General features: G+C 49.0%; 1 protein-coding gene across 1 annotated transcript in view; it reads left to right on the top strand.

The window, feature by feature from the left end:
* Nucleotides 1-18653: 18653 nt before the first annotated feature.
* The window catches only part of ADCY3 (adenylate cyclase 3), a 408762-nt gene continuing 404689 nt past the window's right edge, over nt 18654-22726 (top strand). The window contains exon 1 of the mRNA XM_086928026.1: nt 18654-21091. Coding sequence (XP_086784152.1) covers nt 20417-21091 — 675 coding nt within the window. The 5' untranslated portion in view covers nt 18654-20416. The remainder of the gene's footprint in view (nt 21092-22726) is intronic.

Genomic DNA, 22726 nt, shown 5'->3' with positions numbered 1-22726 from the left:
GACGGACACACCATACAACCTGGGGACTGGGCTGTCGTCAAGAAGTACCAGCGGAAGTCTTGCCTGGACCCGAGGTGGTCGGAGCCTAGACAGGTGCTCCTCGCCACCCGTACCGCACTCCGGATACAAGGTCGTAAGGCATGGACTCATGCCTCTCATGTGAAGCGCGTCCCGCTGCCACTGCCGTATGATGAATGGGTGAGAAAAGGCATCGCTGATGATGAAAGCAAAAAAATCCCTCAATATATACCCTTCTCGGATGCTTTGTTGAAGGGTGAGGAGCCGGATCAGAAAGAAAAGAGGCCAACTCAGACTACTGGTGGTGAGACCTCTCCTGATCGCAGAGAGCAAACATCAGCGGATAAGTCCCCTGCCATTGAGCCCCCCATTCTGTTCACAGATCCAGTGGTGCGAGGGAGCACTCGTTATAATCTGCGGCCCAGGAAAGGAAGAAAGGAGAACTGAGTATTGAAAGAAGGGCTGAGATAGGGATCTAGGAGCGAACTGTGTTGAAGGATAGTTAAGTGTGAGGGACGGACTTCTGTAAGAGCCCTGGTACACTGCCGAGACATTGTCAGATGGGACACTAGGACCACGCCTGGGCCCTGATTAAGTGCTTCAGAGTTGCAAAAGCTGTGCGACTCCGTCGTGGGATTAGGGAATGAACAATAGAAGCCTGCCTGTGAGGCTTTAACGGACACAGGGAGAAGATCCCTTTTGAGGGTGAAGAACCCCTTTGGCCGGCTTCGGTGTGCCTGAGACTGTTTAATTTTTAGTTTAGCTTTGGACTTTTAGCTAGTGAATATGTACCCTTTTGGCCGTCCTATTCTTGAGGAGGAGCAGCCCTTTGCAGCTCCTCGTAGAGTAGACCCGGACTCTCCATGGTTGGCTTTACCCCGAAAAGGAAAAATTGTGGTCATCGTGATATTAGTCATGGTTTTTTTTTTTTATTCTTGGGATACTGTGTTTTCTAGACAAAGCCTACCCTGTCCATATGTTTATTCCAACAACTCCTGCCCCTCCTGAGCACAATATGGTAACTGTTGAATATGGTGAACAATGCCTACGAAAAGGTTATAAAGATAATGTTTTTATCAAGACTCTACATCATGCCCATGCTGTGTATAATGTGACGGATTGTTGGGTCTGTGGGTTGTTACCTTCTGCAGCTTACAAAAAGGATCGATTACTGGCTTTTCCCCTAACGCCTATAAATAGTTGTGTGGGATGGTACACATTAATTGGTATGGTGAAATACTTCCAACAACCTGATTTTCTAAATCCTAGATTACCTAGTAGTGGCTCTACTTTGACTATGCGAGTACGCCCCATGCCCACCTCCTCTCTTGGACAGTTGTTTACTGACGGACGTTTTGATCAGACGTTCCTGGATACATATGCGAAGAAAGTGGGACGATGTGTGACTCCTAATGATACTGACAAAGTTAGGGAAAGTTTCCTACAGTTAAATTCCTCTTTGGCCTACAGACACCCTCCTACGACTAATAGTAGTAGTCGTTCCTTGGTACCCCTGGCAGTCGTTGGACCCTCACCATTTTTCTGTATCTTGGGGAGGGGCCCTATAAAGGTTGGGAATAGCTCCTGCAATGTGACCGCTTCAATTCATTTGCTTTTCAGCCCTTCCCGGGTCACTCCTCCAAATATTTACTTTGTTTGTGAAGATAATGGATATCTGTGGTTGCCTGAGGGTTGGGGTGGGGTGTGTTACCTGGCTTACCTACTTCCCCCTGTCTATGTAGCACCCTCAGATTATCATAAGACTCATCGTCGGTTTGCCATAATGCCTGGACAGCGTAAAAGGAGGGCACTCCAAGTTGAGGATGTAGACCAGACTGATACCTCTTTGCAGCAATGGACAGATTTTTCTAAGGGTTTACTGCCGTTCTGGGGTCCCATATTTAACAGTAGGGCAATTAGGAGACTGTCCAGAGTAATGGAGAAAGTAGTAAATACTGAGGCAGACATTGCAGCTAATATGTCTGTTGAGATGCAGGCTATGAGATTATTTATGATCCAGAACAGAATGGTGCTTGACGTCATTCTTGCTCATAGGGGTGGAGCCTGTCGCGTCATCGGGACATCTTGCTGTGTATATATTCCGGATTCGGCCCCTATTGTTAACTTAGCGGTGAAAAACTTCATAGATTAGCGGCTGAACTTCATCAGGACACTGGAACTTGGTCCCTACGGGCTTGGCTCTGGGGCATTTTTTCCTCCTGGGGCTGGAAGATTTTGATGGGTGTTGTAGGGATAGTAGGGATGTTGCTCACTTGCTGTTTTTGTGTATATTGCCTTCCCTCTTGTTGCTCCATGTGTGCCAGTAATATGCCACGTACTAAAAAACAACACGCCAGTATCCTGTTTCTAGTGATATAGAGCTCCCCGACATTGGTTGGCTGATGCTTATTGACGATGATGTTTTTGATTAATATGTTTCCCTTCCCGTAGTTTGGTGTGTGAAGACCCTACCTTTTGGCTAATAAAGGCTGCACTCATGTTAGCCACAATCAGGCTAAAAGGAGGGTCTGATAGGTTTCATTTCTCGATGCCCCACCCACTCTCTTTTACATATATGAGTTAGCCTGATGTGTCTAACCAATGAGTTATTCATTTACGCATTTATGTTTGTACTCTCCATTTCATGATTCATTTATGCATGTAACCATGATTCATTTATGCATGTAACAAGATCTAGTATTCTTAGCTAAGCTTGTGTGCCACCATTTTGGGTGCTTCTCTCAGTGTGTGAGTCGCACTCGTTCATCCCCCCTCCCGTAGGAATAGTAAAACCCTGAACGCAGTAGTTTTTGTTTCTTAGCTAATTGTGACTGAAACTGGCAACAAAACTCTTATCTATAATGTTCGCAGGCTCTGGAGACGCTGAGGCCTGGCTCGGTGGCCTTGGGCAGAGATAACCAAATGTTGCTATTGCAGGTGCAGATGCCTCTTGTATGAGGCCATTGTTCACCCTTTCTGAGGTCCAGTACTTTTCCAGTATGGGCGTGTTCTACTCTGCTGTATCATGTTATAATGTATTGCTGTGGTGAGATGAGTCAGTCCTCTCGGTGCACTCTTAGGGGTGAGGTCGGACAGGGCCCTCTCATATGGGAGTTTGTGGCCTAATAAATACTTTGTTATTTCTTCTCCACTGTCCGGCTGACTTCTTACTTGGTAAATATAGGTGAGTGCGGTAAGTCACTCGGGTGGATTTGAGCCACGCTTATCACCCTGAACTGTTTACAAACCCCAGAGCCCTAAGTAAAATCGCCATCAGGGCGGTTAAATCCCAATTCCTAAACAGGGTGATGTTACAAAGGGAAGAAGATGAATTGGTTAAACCCTCGGTAAGAAATTTTGTCATGCTAAGCACAGGGAGAGGGATGCAGCCGTACTTAACCTATATAAGCAAGCCATTCCACCTGTTTGTCTTATTAAGGTTTAAGCATAATATGTTACCGTGGCTGCTATCCTTCCCCAGAGGGTTTGCGAAAAGTGGGACTCTGGGGCCGTACCCATGTGACAATAACTCTGAGCAAAACGTGCTCCATATGATCTTTTTTTGTAAGTTTTATGTACTACCACGTAAGAAATTCATCTTGACACTGCTAAGCGGCTACAATTTAAAGCAGGTCTGACCAGCCCTGGCCTATTTATAAATGCTTGGCACCACTGTGGTATGCTTTGGGGTCTCGAGTTATATTATCGGGGCGATGAGATGTAGAAAGAAACTATCGTCATCCTAAACTGCACGCCTCGCCCACATTTGGAATGTTGGCCCCAGCTATTTTTAAGTAATTTTATGCTGTGACTAGTTTTAGATGAATTTTGGATGTTTTGGGCCAATTATTATTTTCTTGTGGGTGACAAACTTTTTAATTTCGGTTTATGTGTTCGCCAAATGAAAAGCGCTCTTCATCTTTGTTGGAATTAGGTAGCCTGGCCTAGGGCAAGACTAACATTCAGAGGCACAGTGTAAAGGTTGCAGACCACCCAAAAGTAATTCCACGCAATAGCACTCAAAAAGAAAACACTACACCAAAATTATATGAAAATACGTACTGCTTTATATAAAAATAATATGCTCTGTGTTGTCAAATTTCAGTAGCTCACATATAAATAGTTCAAAGCAGTTTAGATAACTTTCAGGGTCAGTAATTACACTTTTTAAATTACTAGCAGATTATCACTTAATACATTTCAGGTTGACTTAGTAATAGCAAACACTTTTAACCGGATAAGCAATTCTCCAGATAGATTTAACATTACAGTACATTTGTCATTTAGTCAATATTAACACTCTCAGGTCTGTTAATGTAAGTTAAACTTCAACAGTGCACTTGCTTAGACTCCAGAAATACTGTGTATGGATACTATGCAATGTACTATATTCGTCTCCCCCAGCACCAGTATTCCCTCCTTCTTCTTACTACATAAACTCTGAGGATTCAAATATACCAACTTTACATAGCCAACAGCAAGTTTTCTGGGATTATCCAAGAACTCAACTCCAGTAGAAGAAGGGGGGCAAACTGTCATAAGATATCAAGAGCCAAGGGTTTTATATTGACTTTATGCTCCTGGAACCCCCACTGGTGATCAGGCTTCTTGAGTCAGCCAGTATTTTAATTGTTAAGACTTTCGTTTCCAGGCTCTCCTCCTCTTGTTCTTAATTATGGACAGTGGAGGGAAGAAGCTGAACGCGTAGGAGGCCTGACCAGCTCTCCCACGCTACCCCACACTCCTCCCTGCTTATTTGAGAAGGGGGCCGGCAGACGGATCTTCCGCCCACCCCCTGTACCTTGGGACCGCTTCTCTCCACACACCCTCGGTCTCTCCGCCTCCGGAGAGAACAGAACCGGAGCGCTACACACAGCGCATCAGCCGCTTGACAGGCTGCTCCTCACACCCGGATCTGTCCCTCGGCGCGCAGGTCAGACGCAATCACTCGCCGAAGCCGCCTCCTCACAGCGCTCCTCAGCCGAGAGTGACGACGTCAATTTCCACACCCCCGGCCTCCACTGCGCATGCGCGGGGGAAAAGCGACTCCGCTCCGGGCCTGCTTAATCCTCGGCCCCTTCTCTCACCACAGTCCCACAATTCAATGGGGAATTAGCGAGCTGGCACCGGGAAGGAGCACTGCGCTCTCACTTATCCCAGGATTCACCGGACGCCGACACAGAGCGCGACAGGTGCCCCCGGGGTCCCGTTTTCGGCGCTGGCCTCACAAGGTTGCCCAGGCTCAAGGGAATCCTCCACCAGGCTCCAACCACTGGTCCATCAACACAGGGTCGGCTCCCTGCCAGTTCTGACCCAGGTAAGAGGTGCCCAGCGCCACCCAGGACAACAGTTATCTTCTTGTTTTCAACAGGAAAAGGGGGGGATCAAAGGAGCTTCCACAGAATGAAGCCTCAGGGCGCTTTCTCCTCACTAGGACCCCAGCCCTCTTCACTGGACAGTTAATAGGAACCCTCTCAGTTCAGTTTCCAATGCTGGGCAGAGGACTGCGCTCCACTGCGCTGCAGTCTCCTTACCCTACCTACACCCTACTATTTTGAAGTTAGGGGTCAGTCAGGCGCCCAGGGTCTCCCTTAAACTTTCCCAGCGGGGACAGGACAAGGAACCCACAGGAGGAATAGAGAAGTGGAATTATTAGGCTGCTTCCCAGTCCAGGAGTTCAACCCTTACACTAGTCTCCTCCCACCTGCCAGGATAGCCTGTCCTCCAGCTGACTCTCACAGGTAGACAAAATGGCTGCCCCACATTCCGCCTTATATAGGCTGCCCTTCAGTGGTCCAGAATGGACCAGAAGGTTCTGGAATGCCCTATGTTGGGCTATGGCCAGGTTCTGTTGGTGACAGTTGGGGCAGTTGGTGGCCACCATTTTAGGTGGTGCCAACTTTCCTGTCAGAACAGGCCTCTGGGCCTAAGGTAAAAGATTATGAGGGGGGAAGAAAACACCTATCCCCCTGACCAACACCTACAAAAAGTCAGTAGACACAAAAATTAACAAGGGTATGAGGGGCAAAAAGGGGACAAAATAAATAAAAATTAGGAGGGACTTCACCAAAAAGTCAGACAGGTCTAACACGCGTCCCCCCCAGCTGAAAGTGGGGAGAACTACCCAACCCCTTGGGAGTCCTCATCACTAAGGCGGAAATACCTGGAGAGACCGTCTGCATTGGCGTGGTCCACTCCAGGCCGATGTTCCACCCGGAAGTCCATTCCCTGTAGGGAGATGGACCACCTCAACAACTTGGGATTTTCCCCCTTCATTTGCATCAGCCAACGAAGGGGTCGGTGGTCAGTCTGAACCAGGAAGTGCGAGCCAAAGAGGTATGGCCGCAACTTCTTCAGAGCCCACACCACCGCAAAAGCTTCCCTCTCAATGGCACTCCACTTCTGTTCCCGGGGAAGCAGCCTCCTGGATAAGAAGACTACAGGTTGATCCAGGCCCTCTTCATTGAGTTGCGATAACACTGCCCCAATGCCATGTTCTGATGCATCCGTTTGGACAATGAACTCCTTGGAGAAGTCTGGGGCCCTCAGGACCGGTGCCGCACACATTGCCTGTTTCAACTTTTCAAAGGCTTGCTGACAAGCCTTTGTCCAAACTACCCGTCGAGGTTGTTTCTTGGAGGTGAGCTCTGTGAGGGGCGCTACAATAGTGCCATACCCCTTCACAAAGCGACGGTAGTATCCTGTGAGGCCCAGGAAAGCTCGGACCTCAGTCTGTGTCTTGGGGGGTTCCCAGGCCATGATTGCCTCAATCTTCGCCTGCAGGGGCTGCACAGTCCCCCTACCCACCAAGTGTCCAAGGTACACAACCGACCCCTGCCCAATCTGGCATTTGCTGGCTTTGATGGTCAATCCAGCTTGTCTCAGGGCCTGGAGAACGGCCTGCAAATGCTGCAGATGGTCCTCCCAACTGCTACTGAAGACAGCAATGTCATCCAAGTAAGCAGCAGAGAAACTCTCCATTCCAGAGAGGACCTGGTTCACCAGCCGCTGAAATGTGGCAGGGGCGTTCTTGAGCCCAAAGGGCATCACACAGAACTGGTAGTGTCCCTCAGGCGTGGAGAAGGCTGACCTTTCCCTTGCTCCATCTGTCAAGGAGATCTGCCAGTACCCTGAAGTGAGGTCAAAGGTACTCAGATATTGGGCAGCTCCTAGCCGGTCAATCAATTCATCCGCCCTAGGGATCGGATGAGCATCAGTCCTTGTTACTGAATTCAGTCCTCGGTAATACACACAGAACCTCAGTTCAGGTGTGGTGCCTGGGGGTGCGGCTTTTGGCACGAGCACCACCGGACTGGACCAAGGGCTGTTGGAAGGTTCAATTACTCCCAGCTCTAGCATCTTGGCAACTTCTCCATGTATGCTAGCCTTCACCTTGTCAGACAGCCGGTAGGTCTTGGACTTCACTGGTGGGCTGTCTCCTGTGTCCACATCATGGGTACACAGGTGGGTCCTTCCCGGGACAAGGGAGAACAACGAAGAGTACTGCTCCAGTATCTGGCGGCAGTCCTCCCGTTGCTCAGGAGTGAGAGTAGGAGAGAGATTCACTCCCTCCACTGACCCATCCTTCTCTTGGGACGAAAAGAGATCTGGGAGAGGTTCGCTTTCCGCTTCCTCTCCCCCGTCAGTCACCATCATCAGCATGACTTCGGGCCTCTCATGGTGGGGCTTGAGTCGGTTGGCGTGTAGCACCCGTAGGGGCTGTCGAGGGGTCTTAAGGTCCACCAGGTATGTGGCCTTACCCTTCTTTTCCAACACCTCAAAGGGGCCTGTCCAGCGATCCTGCAGGGCGCTAAGCTCTCCAGGCTCCATCACCCACACTTTCTGTCCAGGCTCCAGTTCCACCTGGTGAGCGTTGTGGTCATACCACTCCTTCATGACTGCCTGGCTGGCCTCCAAGTTGTCAGAAGCTTGCTTCCACAACTTCGCCATTTGGCTCCTGAAGGCCAGCATGTAGCTCACCACATCCTGGGGGGGTTTCCTGGGAGATTTCTCCCAACCATCCTTCACCAGGCTGAGAGGACCGCGCACAGGGTGCCCATACAGAAGCTCAAAGGGGCTGAAGCCCACTCCCTTCTGGGGCACTTCCCTGTAGGAAAAGAGTAAACAGGGTAGGAGGACATCCCATTTCCTCCGCAGGCTCTCGGGCAGACTTCTGATCATGCCCTTCAAGGTCTTATTGAACCTCTCAACCAGTCCATTCGACTGGGGGTGATAAGGAGTGGTGAACCGGTAGGTCACTCCACACTCCTTCCACATGGCCCGCATGTAAGCTGACAGGAAGTTGGTCCCCCTGTCGGACACAACTTCCTTGGGAAATCCCACTCGGGTAAAGATTCCCATTAGGGCTCTTGCCACTACAGGTGCAGTGACTGTCCTCAGAGGTATTGCCTCTGGGTACCGTGTGGCATGATCCACCAGTACCAGGATAAACCTGTGACCAGCTGCTGTTGGTGGATCCAAAGGCCCTACAATGTCGATGCCCACCCTCTCAAAGGGGGTGCTAACGACTGGAAGTGGTTCCAGGGGAGCTTTTAGCTTCACCCCTGTTTTCCCACTGGCCTGGCAGGTTACACATGTCCTACAGTATGTGTTGGACGCCGCTTTCATCTGAGGCCAGTAAAAGTGGAGAACAAGCCGTGCAAAGGTCTTGTCCTGGCCTAAGTGTCCTGCCAGGGGTATGGCATGAGCCAATTCCAAAAGAAAGGCTCGGTACTGTTGCGGGACTACCAAGGCCCTCGATGAACCAGGCGAGGGTACCTTGGGTTCACTGTAGAGGAGTCCATCCTCCCAGTAAATATGGTAATGTCCCGTAACATCACCTGCTGCTTGGGCTTCAGCCTGTCGCCTCAGTCCCTCAAGGGTGGGGCACTCCCTCTGCCCCTTACAGAATTCCTCTCTGGTAGGACCTCCCTCCACATGCCACTCCGCAGGGATGGGTAAATCCTCCAGAGAGTCTACTTCCCCCTCCACGGACTCCTGGTCCACCACCGCAGGTGGCCGATCTGTCTCATGGGGTGTGGAAGCCGGAGCAGGCTTTCTCTGTCTCCGGGTCTGTCCCTTCTTAGCAGCGGGTTGGGCCAGTGTTCCAGGCTCCAACCCAGGCGAACTTCCTCTCCGGGCAGTCGCAGACCGTGTGCTGACACAGGCCCAGTCAGGTGTACCCAGCATCGCAGAATGCGTCCGGTATTCCACCTCTCTCCAAGTATTGTGTTCCATGTCATTCCCCAACAGACAATCGACTGGCACGGCAGGGCTTACGGCAACTCGAAGTGAACCTGCAACCCCCTCCCACTCAAAGGGAACCTCAGCCACTGGATAGTGGCCCATTCTGCCGTCAGCCATCGCGGCGGGGTGGAGTACATTAGGAACAACCTGCTCTGGGGACACCAGCTGACTTCTCACCATAGTCATGCTGGCTCCTGTATCCCTCAGAGCCTCCCCTCTCTGGCCATTGATGGTAACCCATTGCCCATACTTTGTAGTATTTGGGGGCACCTGGATCTTTGGCACCATCTCCCGCTCTCCCAGGGACACTAAGGTGACACCCGCCCACTCACCCCCCTTATCTAAGGGCATCTCCTCCCCGAGTGCTACACTAGCTACTCCCGGTGACTTTCCTCCGGTGGGAGGGGGTGGTCTCTTTGGGCATCTGACATCTCCCTTATAATGTCCAACGCCACCGCATTCAAAACAGTGGAGAACCCTGGGCTGCTGGCTCTGGCCAGGATGAGGGTTCCGGGGCGGGTTTGCCCTAGGGGTGAAACCTGCTCCCTTCCCTTGGAAGTTATTTTGGGGACCTTTAGAGAACTCTTTCTTTTTCTCCCCCCCTCCTTCTTCTGGGGGGCGCCCTGTCCGGCTTTTTGAGATTCCCCTCCAGTCCCCTTGGTGGACACCCGGGTACTTGTCCAGATGTCCGCCTCCTCTGCAAGCTTCCGGGGATTGGTCAGCTTGCTGTCTACCAGGTGTTGGCGCAGCTCGGGAAAACATTTCTCGAGGAGGTGTTCTCTCAAAAACAGATCGTACAGCCCCTCATAATCCTTTACCTCACTGCCCTTGACCCAACCCTCTAAAGCCTTTCTGGCGTAATCAAGGAAGTCCACCCAGTTCTGAGTACCCATCTTGTGGCTCCCCCTAAACTTCTGTCGGTACCTTTCTGGGGTGAGCCCGAACTTCCTCAATAACGCCAGCTTCATGGTGGGGTAGTTTGTCTGTTCCTCTGGATCCAGGGCCAACAAGGTGTCCCGACCAGCAGGAGGCATGTACTTGTACAAACTACCCCCCCAGTGCTTCTCCTGCACTCCATGAACCTTCAAAGAAACCTCATAAGCGGCCAGCCACTTAGCAACATCATCCCCCTGACTGAAGCTCGCTATCAGGTCCTTTGGGATATAGGGTTTGGTCTCCCTGGCTGACTCTTTCGGTTCGCTGCCACCATTCCTAACAGGAGAGGACCCCCGTTGCAGACTTTGGAGCTCCAGTTCCTTCAGCCTAAACTCGTGGACCATCCTCCTCTCCTCTTTCTCCAATTCCATCTTAGCCAAGTCCCACTTTAGCTGTCTTTTCTCCCTCCTATCGGTGAGCTCGGCTTCCGTTAGGCTTCTCCCAGAAATACTACTGCCCTTTCTGGAATAGGACACTGGTCCGGTGAGCAAGTTTTCCCCCTCATGGCGGAATAACTCCTCCACCTCCCCCACCGTGTCCTGGTTGACCTCTTCATCCTCCTCCTTTGTCTCTTGGTGTGCCTCCACCCAGGCCCTGAGGCTAGTCTGGAGCTCCCCCTTCCTAGCACCATGTTTGAAAAAGACCCCCATTTGTTGGCAGAACATTCTCAATTGGGGCACGGAATAGACTTCCAGGTTTTCCACCGCAAACTCCATTGTGAGTCTGGCAAACCTGGATACACACCAGAAATTTCAGAGGGGCAAGGGCAACCTTAAGCCAACTCCACCCACCACCAGGAATAAATTTAGAAAAAACAAAAAGACTAATTGGGAGGGCCGCAAGGAGAAAACTCCTGGTGTAGGTTGGGTGTATTACGTCAAATTACTAGTAAGTAGCTGCCACCAAGTCCGCAATCCCACCGCTAGGCACCAATATGTTGGAATTAGGTAGCCTGGCCTAGGGCAAGACTAACATTCAGAGGCACAGTGTAAAGGTTGCAGACCACCCAAAAGTAATTCCATGCAATAGCACTCAAAAAGAAAACACTACACCAAAATTATATGAAAATACGTACTGCTTTATATAAAAATAATATGCTCTGTGTTGTCAAATTTCAGTAGCTCACATATAAATAGTTCAAAGCAGTTTAGATCACTTTCAGGGTCAGTAATTACACTTTTTAAATTACTAGCAGATTATCACTTAATACATTTCAGGTTGACTTAGTAATAGCAAACACTTTTAACCGGATAAGCAATTCTCCAGATAGATTTAACATTACAGTACATTTGTCATTTAGTCAATATTAACACTCTCAGGTCTGTTAATGTAAGTTAAACTTCAACAGTGCACTTGCTTAGACTCCAGAAATACTGTGTATGGATACTATGCAATGTACTATATTCGTCTCCCCCAGCACCAGTATTCCCTCCTTCTTCTTACTACATAAACTCTGAGGATTCAAATATACCAACTTTACATAGCCAACAGCAAGTTTTCTGGGATTATCCAAGAACTCAACTCCAGTAGAAGAAGGGGGGCAAACTGTCATAAGATATCAAGAGCCAAGGGTTTTATATTGACTTTATGCTCCTGGAACCCCCACTGGTGATCAGGCTTCTTGAGTCAGCCAGTATTTTAATTGTTAAGACTTTCGTTTCCAGGCTCTCCTCCTCTTGTTCTTAATTATGGACAGTGGAGGGAAGAAGCTGAACGCGTAGGAGGCCTGACCAGCTCTCCCACGCTACCCCACACTCCTCCCTGCTTACTTGAGAAGGGGGCCGGCAGACGGATCTTCCGCCCACCCCCTGTACCTTGGGACCGCTTCTCTCCACACACCCTCGGTCTCTCCGCCTCCGGAGAGAACAGAACCGGAGCGCTACACACAGCGCATCAGCCGCTTGACAGGCTGCTCCTCACACCCGGATCTGTCCCTCGGCGCGCAGGTCAGACGCAATCACTCGCCGAAGCCGCCTCCTCACAGCGCTCCTCAGCCGAGAGTGACGACGTCAATTTCCACACCCCCGGCCTCCACTGCGCATGCGCGGGGGAAAAGCGACTCCGCTCCGGGCCTGCTTAATCCTCGGACCCTTCTCTCACCACAGTCCCACAATTCAATGGGGAATTAGCACGCTGGCACCGGGAAGGAGCACTGCGCTCTCACTTATCCCAGGATTCACCGGACGCCGACACAGAGCGCGACAGGTGCCCCCGGGGTCCCGTTTTCGGCGCTGGCCTCACAAGGTTGCCCAGGCTCAAGGGAATCCTCCACCAGGCTCCAACCACTGGTCCATCAACACAGGGTCGGCTCCCTGCCAGTTCTGACCCAGGTAAGAGGTGCCCAGCGCCACCCAGGACAACAGTTATCTTCTTGTTTTCAACAGGAAAAGGGGGGATCAAAGGAGCTTCCACAGAATGAAGCCTCAGGGCGCTTTCTCCTCACTAGGACCCCAGCCCTCTTCACTGGACAGTTAATAGGAACCCTCTCAGTTCAGTTTCCAATGCTGGGCAGAGGACTGCGCTCCACTGCGCTGCAGTCTCCTTACCCTACCTACACCCTACTATTTTGAAGTTAGGGGTCAGTCAGGCGCCCAGGGTCTCCCTTAAACTTTCCCAGCAGGGACAGGACAAGGAACCCACAGGAGGAATAGAGAAGTGGAATTATTAGGCTGCTTCCCAGTCCAGGAGTTCAACCCTTACACTAGTCTCCTCCCACCTGCCAGGATAGCCTGTCCTCCAGCTGACTCTCACAGGTAGACAAAATGGCTGCCCCACATTCCGCCTTATATAGGCTGCCCTTCAGTGGTCCAGAATGGACCAGAAGGTTCTGGAATGCCCTATGTTGGGCTATGGCCAGGTTCTGTTGGTGACAGTTGGGGCAGTTGGTGACCACCATTTTAGGTGGTGCCAACTTTCCTGTCAGAACAGGCCTCTGGGCCTAAGGTAAAAGATTATGAGGGGGGAAGAAAACACCTATCCCCCTGACCAACACCTACAAAAAGTCAGTAGACACAAAAATTAACAAGGGTATGAGGGGCAAAAAGGGGACAAAATAAATAAAAATTAGGAGGGACTTCGCCAAAAAGTCAGACAGGTCTAACAATCTTCATAATGTACTCAGATGTGTTGGATGTGATATGTTAATATGATTGTGAAATGTAATATTATTGTACTTTGATGGTTTTAAACTTTTTAACCGAATAAAGTACATTTTTTGTTTTTGTTTTTTAAATAAAGACAACTGAATGAATGAATGCTTTAGACACTGAAAATGCTTTTGATAAAGTTTATTAGCCCTTTCTCAAAGCACCTCTAGAAGGTTATAATTTGGAAGCTCTTTCTATTCAATGATTATGTCTTTCTATGCTGCTCCCGCTGCTAGAATAAGCATTAATGCGTCTCTATCTTCCATTTTCTGTTTACATTAGGTACTCATCGGGGTTGTCCTTAATCTCCCCTCTGTTTCTTTTGGCAATAGATTTTCTGCTGGTTTTGATTAATGAATCTCCTGATACTGTGTTACTTTTGGATTGCATAGATTCAAGTCAGCTGCCGACCCAGATGAAATACTTATTTTTTCAGAAAATCGTGACACTCAGATCCCTAAGGTAATTTATCTGCTTCAATCTTTTGCGGAATTTTCAGGCTACACCTTAAATAGAGACAAGACGGAGGTTATGCCTCTCAATGTCCATTGTCACTACTCTTGTATTGGACAGTCCGTTCTCCATTGGCAACAAAAAATGATAAAAAAATCTTGGCATCTGGTTCTCCAGTAATCTCATATCTTCTATCTTCTTGGTCTCCAAAGTTAATATTGTGGTGAGGGAGATTAGAAACTCTTAAGATGATGATTACAAAACTTGTATTTTTTACTATGACGCTCCCTGTACGCTTATCTGCAAATAATCGTTTCTCTACAGTTGACAAGCTTTCTTTGGAACAATAAAAAATCCAGAATGAGTCTTAAGAAACTTTGATTGATTCGCTCGATGGGAGGATGTGGTTTTCCCTACTGGGTTGATTACCACCTGGCCCTTCTAGACACACGCGGCGCTCAATGGTTTGATAATCAGTTAGCGGTAACAGTCCCTTGGCTTTTGGTAGAATTACATCTTATTTCACCATATTCATTGTTTGTGGCGCTGACAATGTAAACTCTGACGCCTGCCCACTCCATACATATCGTCCTTGATACTTTTCAAGCTCTCTAGATGATAAATCCTTGTCCCATACCCTATCTGAATCCTCGACCCTCTCGCTATGGAATAATCCTAAATCAATAACCACGACCTCAGCCGAACTGAGACCCGCTTTGGCTACTAAAGGCATTAATGAAGTATCTGATCTGCAGGAGGATGGTATTCCTCTATCCTTTGCATCACTCCAGAAGAAATATTTTCTATCTAATATGGACTTTTACAGCTTTCTAAAATTCAAAGCGAATCTCTCTAAATTGGGTGTTATGTGTCTTAGTTAGGCCCAGATTGAAACAATGCCATCTTTCATCATGAACCCGTTTCTTAAGTTGACTCTAAATATCTTTTTTACACACATTTGCGTGTTGGATTAGTCTCTCTGAAACTGTTTCGTTTGGATTACGCTTTGCTTAACATTATCACGATTTCTTGAACACCGTATACAAGGCCCCGACACACATTGAGCAAATGTTGTTCTATTTTTCATCCACGGGGTGACAAGACTATCTATATACCAAAACAACACTGGCTTGCATAGGACTTGCAAGGATGCTTTTCATTATAAACAAACATTTGTGGGTTTAGTTAGAGGAGCGCTTTGCTGACATTGGTGAGGTCGCTACATGCTAAAGCTTCGGTCCAGTAACTTGCTGATCTCTCCGCAAGGGTGTCCAGCTTGTGAACACAATGGGGACTTACATTCTTTCCCTTTAGGTAAGAGCACATGCACACATGCCCGAGACACTTAGGTTACGGACTCCATAGTAGAAGTATGCCAGATTTCTAGATTGTTTTATATGCCTTCATATATACACTATCATAGCACGATGGTGGAACCTTTTATTCTGTTCACTGTCCTGGTACACATGATAACTTCTATCTGTTTCTGTCTATTGATCATTACAGCACATATGTTCTATACAAGATTCACGTTGGTTCAATAAGCATTAAAAACTTCCCACTATGTATTCCTTGAATATTTCTCTAAGAAAAAGAGAGCACGAGTGACTGAGCAAAATGGTTCTAGATCTGTTACAACGATTCCTGGGGGATCAGGGTTGTAATGTTCAGTGGTTGCCAGAACCATTTGCTACCTGTCTAAGTTTAGGGGGGCTTATGGTAGCACTGCAAGCTAGCTGGCCTATAGGAAAACATATCCAGAGGGGGTGCATAGAATCCGCCTGGCACCATCCCAACGGTTATACTGTGCACAAACGACCTACTATACCATGCTTTGGTAATATATTTGCAACACTGTAATCCGAAATGTAACACCAGCTACATGCTGCACCCGTAGACTCTCTTGCTGAATGGGCGTGGCTCATTTTCTACACTTGTCCTTTATGCAAAACTTGGACTTTTCACAGTCTCTATGAGTTCAATGATGTAATATTGATGATAGCACCCCAACTCTGAAAATTGTTCCTGCACCGCTGCTGACTGAGACCGTGTGTGGTGCGTCCCGGGTTTGAGTGACTTCTGTAGACCAGAGCTGCTGTGTGAATGTGTGGTTGTAGGCATGACTACCTGCAAGGTGAATGAATAGTTAACCCAACACTGCAGTATAAGCACTCATCACTGACTACACTGTTTTGGATGTGCAGGCAGCGAATATCCCAGTGCATTTGACCACCAGGACACAAGTCGAGGGTACACACGCGTGTAGACGGAGTCTACCCAATCTCTTCACAGGGTGGATGCCCTCTACCCGGCAAAGATGTTGGGCCCCATAGAAATATGGTAGACTTGTACCGGTGTAATTATCAGAGCCAGGACACATTTGGCAATGCCTGCCACATTGTCTGCTTTCCTTCCAAGCAGCAATGTGCATGCGGGGAGGGGGCTTATCAGATTCCAACTGGTCTATTAACAAAAGCCGAAGTTAAGGGGCCATCAGGCCCCCTTTTGTTGGAGTATCCTGGCGTGGACCACTCAGGAGCCTCACACATAAATGCAATGGAGGGGAACTAAGGGCACACAGCTTATCACTTCACAGGTACTTAAGAGAGGCTTTTGACTTTGTACAGTCCCTGCATATAAGAGATATGCATACACTGTAAGAATGTCAGCTGCGTTGGTCTGTCCCAATATTTACACAACAATTTAAATACCAATATTTTGTTTTATTTCTTTTATAGCACTATAGTGCGACTCATCCGATTGCAGGGTGTCGGAGCGTTTACATCACACGTACACATTATACATTGACAATAAATCATATGTGTTTTAAATAAATGTACAGGATGTGATACATAAGGCAGTGATGGCTGCAACGTGTCCTTCATAGCTCACTGTGATTTATTAGAAGGATTACAATTTATGAACCTCAAGTAACAGAAGGATCTCTATGTTAAAAGCAGTAACCCACTCACATATTTACATAAAATTAAAATCTGTCATCTCCATGTTACATAATGTGCTTTGCAGGAGAGCAGGAGACATATTAACCCTCTACGCTACTTTAATTCAAAACTGGGACTAAACAAAACAGATCTCTCCAGCAATTATGTTAATTGCCAACGTTATTTTACCATTATTATTATTATTCCCTGAGATTTAGTTGTTGCTCAAAGATCTCTATTCTCTACAGCAGCTGCCTTAGCCCTATAAAAGATTGTAAAATTCTGACTTTGCAACCAATTAAGCTGAACAGATTTCCTGGCACGTTTCTCCTTGTTGCCAATTTCTTTGTGGCTGGGTTTTAAAACATTAGGGCCTCATTTGCAAAGAATTGGCGTAGGGCAGCGCCACAAGTCTTTTAGCTGTGCAGCCCTACGCCAACTCGAAAGGGCAGGAATGCACCCTATCAACAGCATTCAGGGCATTCCTGTGCTTTCAGCCAGCGCACAATTTGCAGCTGAGCGCCAAAATAGGCATCCATGCACCGTGGTGCAAGGGTGTCTGTGTTGTTGGCATGATTGTTTTTCCTGCACAAAAACAATCACAGGAGGGGTTTTCCTAGTTGTGTGTACTGCAGAATGCAACACACTTGGAATGAGGAAAAATGAGGAGAAATTAAAGCATTTCTCCTAGTTACACCTGCTCTGGAGAGGCATAAGGTTTAGGTGCTGCCCCAGGTTGACATGATTTTGTACATCTGGGGCAGCTTCAAATACCCTGGTTGTTGCGTGGGAGCACCCAGAGCAACACCCATGGAACTCCTTTGTGGCACAGAGTAAGGCAGCACGGCGCTTGCCTCGCCTTACGTCATATCTATGAGGCCAGGCAAAGCCACGCAGGGGGACTTTGTATCGTTGCATTGATAGGATTGAGGCCTGCGCCACCCGAGCGTCATAAAAAGTGATGTTTTGGCGGTGCGGCCTCTCATCAATGAGGCCCTAAATGTATATACGTTGAAGCCCAGATTTTGTGTCGGGTTGCGTCACTTTTTTGGCACAAACTCGATGCAAAATCTAAGTTGTCAAATACTGTAATGCTCTCAAAGGTACTCATGGTATACCTGATAAATATATATGTGCGAGGTCTTAAGATCTGACATCACTACTTATGATGTCACGTCTTGTGAGGTCATGGGTTGTGATAATATTAAAGATGCTCTGCGCACACTGTTGATTTTTAATCAAAAGTAATCAGACAATCATTTTAGTGCTGCAGTTTCCGTCATGGGTTGTGATATCACTTCCTGCGATGCCACGTGCAATGTCACCCACTGTGATGTCATACGCCATGATGTCACATGGTTACTGCCTAACTTGTTAGTCCCCCCAACTTCTTTTTTAAGGACTTGTGCCCTGCAGTTTGACACCCAATAGTGGCTCAGGTTTTTTTTTTTATTTGGGGGGGGGGCGCATCTGCATCGGTTGGCTAATTGAAAGCAGCCCCCAGCCCCAGTATCCACCAAAAAAAACAATCAGAGCTCCACCTCCACACAACTGCTTGGCACGGTGGCACCCCGGAAATTACGACACTGCTTCTGTTACTGTTTCATCAATCCACGTCTGCGAGCGCAAAGCCGAGTCCCCTTCTTTAAAGGTGCCCCCCTCCCCTCCCCTCCCCTCCCCTCCCCTCCTCAACACAACAACCGAGTCTCTCCACTTCCACCCCCCTCCTGCCCCGAGCTGGGAATTCCCGGCGTGCACAAAGCACGGAGCCCCCCTCGCCGGCACACCTGCTCCCAGCCAGGCCCGCCCCCCATTTTCCCACGCCTCCCCCTTGGCCCCGCCCGCGCCGGTGTGCTGGGCCTCCCGCCCACCAGGACCGCAGGAAGAGGGGAGGAGGAGGAGGGGGGAGAGCATCACGCTCGTTTCATCAGCAGCCGGCAGGCAGCAGGCACAGGCACCGGGGAGGCGCGCAGTCATAGCAGCAGCCGGATGGACGGGGAGGGCCGCGCCGAGCCATAGCGGGGGCTCGCAGGGAGGTCCCGCGCTCTGCTCGTGCACCGGGGGGACATATGCGACCTGGAGTCCAGAGAGAACCTGCAGCTTCCCCCATTGGAGGAACTGTGAATGTTTCGGTCTTTGTTTACTACGTGGAAAGATAACAAATCGAAGCAGGGATGCTCTGACGACTGCTGGACCGGAGGCTGGTGGAGGCTGACAGCTGACAGCACAGTGTCCGTCGGGGGAGGCTGACAGGCAGCGGATGCTGGAAGAGGATGACATCTGGAAGAGAGGCTGCTTAGAGGGAGACGCTAGCAGCTAAAGGTGGCTGACTGCTGGAGGAGGCTGCTGCTGCAGGGGGTGACAGCTCGAGGATCATTATTGTTTCGGGGGGTGGCTGGCAGGTGGAGGGGGGGGGGGGCTGACAACTCGAGGGCGCTTAAAGCCTTGGGATTCTGACAGCTGGGGGCGTTATCAGCTGGAGGAGGCTGACATCTGCAAGAGGTGGCTATAAGAGGGGGTGACCCAAGGGATGCAGGCTGACATCTGGAGGAGACTGGCTGCTGCATGGGGGTGAACTGCCCCCGCTGAAGCGCTGCTGGACGGGCCTTCTGGCAGTAGGACAATCCATCCTATAAGGAGGGGTGCGCTGTTTCTTATTTTTATTTTCTGGAGTCCGTAGGGGGTGCACGCGGTCCACTCACCCGAGACGATGGGTGCGCAGAGCACGATGACTGGGAAGGAAGAGGCCTCGGGGGGCCTCGAGGCTACGCAGCAGCACCCAAAATAAAACGTTTCTCTACTAAGACCCCCGTCGCCGCCGTTGTGGTGCCTGCGTAGTGTGCAGAACCACCTGGGAGCACATTGGACCAGTCTCAAACTGCACTCCGCCCCCGGCCGCAGAACATGCCCCAGCCACCTGTAACGCTGGGTCGGACACCGACAGGATGGAACTGCGTGATGTAGAGACCGGGTGATATTTCTCCTATCTTTTATTTTTTTATTTTACATCAAGGAACATTGGTCGAGCGTGTTTTTTTAGACCAGTAGGGACCTACTTCATTTCAGGCCTGAGCCCAGGAGTGCGGGTGGCTTGCCTCGACTGAAAACAGACATAACGAGGCCCCCACAATCCCTCTACTCCGAGGCCCCCAGAATCCCTCTACTCCAGACAGCATTTGAATACAAATAAGTAACCGGGTTTTTAGTAACAAAAGGCATATTTTTGCATGGATGGTCATTAACATTGGAACATAGAACAGATATGGCTTAAAGGCACACTGGGCAAGAATAGAGACTTTAAGGTAAAAATATACTTTTTATCCTGTTATTCTGTAGAGGGTTGAGGGAGTGGGTGGCAAAGGGGCCATGGAGATGCCAGCTTTAAAGAGGGTATGTATGTAAGATACATTAAGGAAGTATGCTGGCCATGGGATTTTGAAACCTGCTTTTTAAATTTCTTTTTCATTCCCAGTTTGTGGTTAAATAACAGTTGGTGAGGCAATCATGACGTAGTAGGGCTGTAAGTGAGGGATAAGTAGCTGGCAGAGATGTCCTAAGTGTAGGCTGGGTGTTTGTGGATAAGCTCGGCCCGCCTCCATCTGTAGATCTGTGCAGCGGTGTATGCCGGCTCCCTGTTTTCTTCCCAGGGCAACAGAGAACTGATTTTTCAGCACAATGGCTAGGAACAGAGCCTTCTCAGAGCCTGAATACTCTGCGGAGTACTCAGCGGAGTACTCGGTCAGCCTCCCCTCTGGCCCGGATCATGGGGTAGGCCGGAACCATGAGGTGACGGTCAGGAACTCGGGGTGCTGCCTCTGCTTGCCCCGTTTCATGAGACTAACTTTTGCCCCTGAGTCCTTGGAGAACCTTTACCAGACGTATTTCCGGCGACAGCGCCATGAGACGCTCCTCGTGCTGGTGGTCTTCGCCGCGTTGTTCGACTGCTATGTCATCATCATGTGCGCGGTTGTCTACACCAGCGACAAGCTGGCCTCCACCCTGGTGGCGTGCATAGGGCTGCTGGCCCACGTCCTTCTCTTCATCCTATGCAAGTATGGACTCCTGCCTGACCGCATCTCCCGCAAGTTCGTGCCCTACATTCTCTGGATCCTGATAGCAGCCCAGATCTTCTCCTACCTGGGGTTGAACTTTGCAAACTTTCACGAAGCCAGCGACACAGTGGGCTGGCAGGCTTTCTTCGTCTTCTCCTTCTTCATCACGCTGCCCTTGCGCCTGACGCCCATCGTGCTGATCACAACGGTGTCGTGCGGGATCCACACCTTGGTGCTGGGAGTCACTATCGCCCAACAGCAGCAGGACTCCCTCAACGGACAAACCTTACTACTACAGGTAGGAATCACTCTTATATCACTTGTTGGTTTTGTCTGAGTTGCTTGACCCTCTTCTTTCCACAGCATACCCCGAGAAGTGAATCACCTCTAGGCCCGTGTGTGCGGATATAATACTGATTAAAATGTTGGACTAAACTCTTGCTGTAGGAGTCTCCCCAATAAGGCCAGCTTCCGTACACAACTGTCAATGTACTGTAACCCTGCTCATGAGTATGGGAGAATTTGCTGATGGTTGGCAGTACTATTGAGGCTGCGAATGCTGGTGCTAGTTGGTGCTACCAAGGATCCTGGGATCTAGTGGCCAATCGGTATTAGACTAAGAGAGTCGTCAATGGTCATGGGCCTGTTCTTTGTGCCGTTTTATGTAGCGCCCAGCGTGTCAGAATGCTGTACAGCATAACTGTTATCAGTGTGCATACAATGTCTGGACATTGGTAGGACATTGCCGGTCATTTAGTATACACACTTCTCGTATGGTAGGGCATTTGGTTGATATCATACACCCAAGGTGTCTGAGAATGTGTCAAACGTAGGTCCTGGAGATCCACAACCATACCAGAATTCCAGCACAACCACTGAAACATCGCATGCAAATTCATCTTGTTTTGATATCCTGAAAATGTGGCATGGACGCAGCCTTTCTGAACACATGCTTGACACCACACTAGCAATCAGGTACATGTCAAAGTGCTTAGATTAGTGAGAAACATATCCATCCATCTATGTTAAACATTTACTGTGCAAAAGGTGTCTGTTCAGTGCACAATCCTGCCAGTAAAGATGAGAACACTTCACCAAACATTGAGTGACCTGAAGAAGTTTGATCCATGGTGAGTCAATAAGATCTCCTGAACTTTATAACCTAGAGGACCTGGGATCTAGAATGGTAATCAGGTCAATTTTCTGCCTGTGCAACGTGGAAACTTGGTTCCCCTACTTGATAACATTGGGTCATCTGTTGCACCCGGCTTTACCGTGTCCTCCTCTGCATGTCCACATTAAATGTGCTTTGAAACAGACTAAGCAGCTGTAATTTGACAGTATCTAAAAATCTGAACATAACTAATACTCTTCCAAATTTCAGTCCGTCTTGAATTCCCAGACTTTATTTTTAACGTAGTACCATTGCAGCCAGGGGCATTCGTTAAGAAATTTCTGAGCTCCAATGGAATCCGGTAAGCTGCTCAGTTTACATTGATCCATAAGCTGGACTTGTGATACAGGTTGAAAGATGATCATTCGGCAGAACAGTTTGTACAGTAACCACAGCGTTCTGGTGTGACGGAAGCTGTTGAGTCATTAGAATCGTTTCCCTGAGAAAAAGTCCTATGCAGGGGAGGATCCGCTAAGATCACTAGACCCACGCGGATCCTACATCTGAGTTGTGCCAGTGATTACATTTCCCCATGTGAGAGGAATCTACTGGAATCTCCTGGGTCCTGCAGCATAAATGTTCTTTGTATAAGTAAAGCGCTCAATGGGGGGGTAGTCTTTCTTCCTTTTCTTTTACCAAAGAGTTCCATCTGAGGGCGGAATAGCTGTTGCTCTTAAAGGATGGAATTACCATATTTTCAAGGGCTCCGGCCTAGGAAGGGGAGTGTGTTGTGACAGTACCATCTCCCGAGAGGGGAAT

Source organism: Lissotriton vulgaris, chromosome 6 (genome assembly GCF_964263255.1).
Source record: "Lissotriton vulgaris chromosome 6, aLisVul1.2, whole genome shotgun sequence".
Lineage (NCBI taxonomy): Eukaryota > Metazoa > Chordata > Amphibia > Caudata > Salamandridae > Lissotriton > Lissotriton vulgaris.
This window is presented reverse-complemented; position numbering and strand designations above follow the sequence as displayed.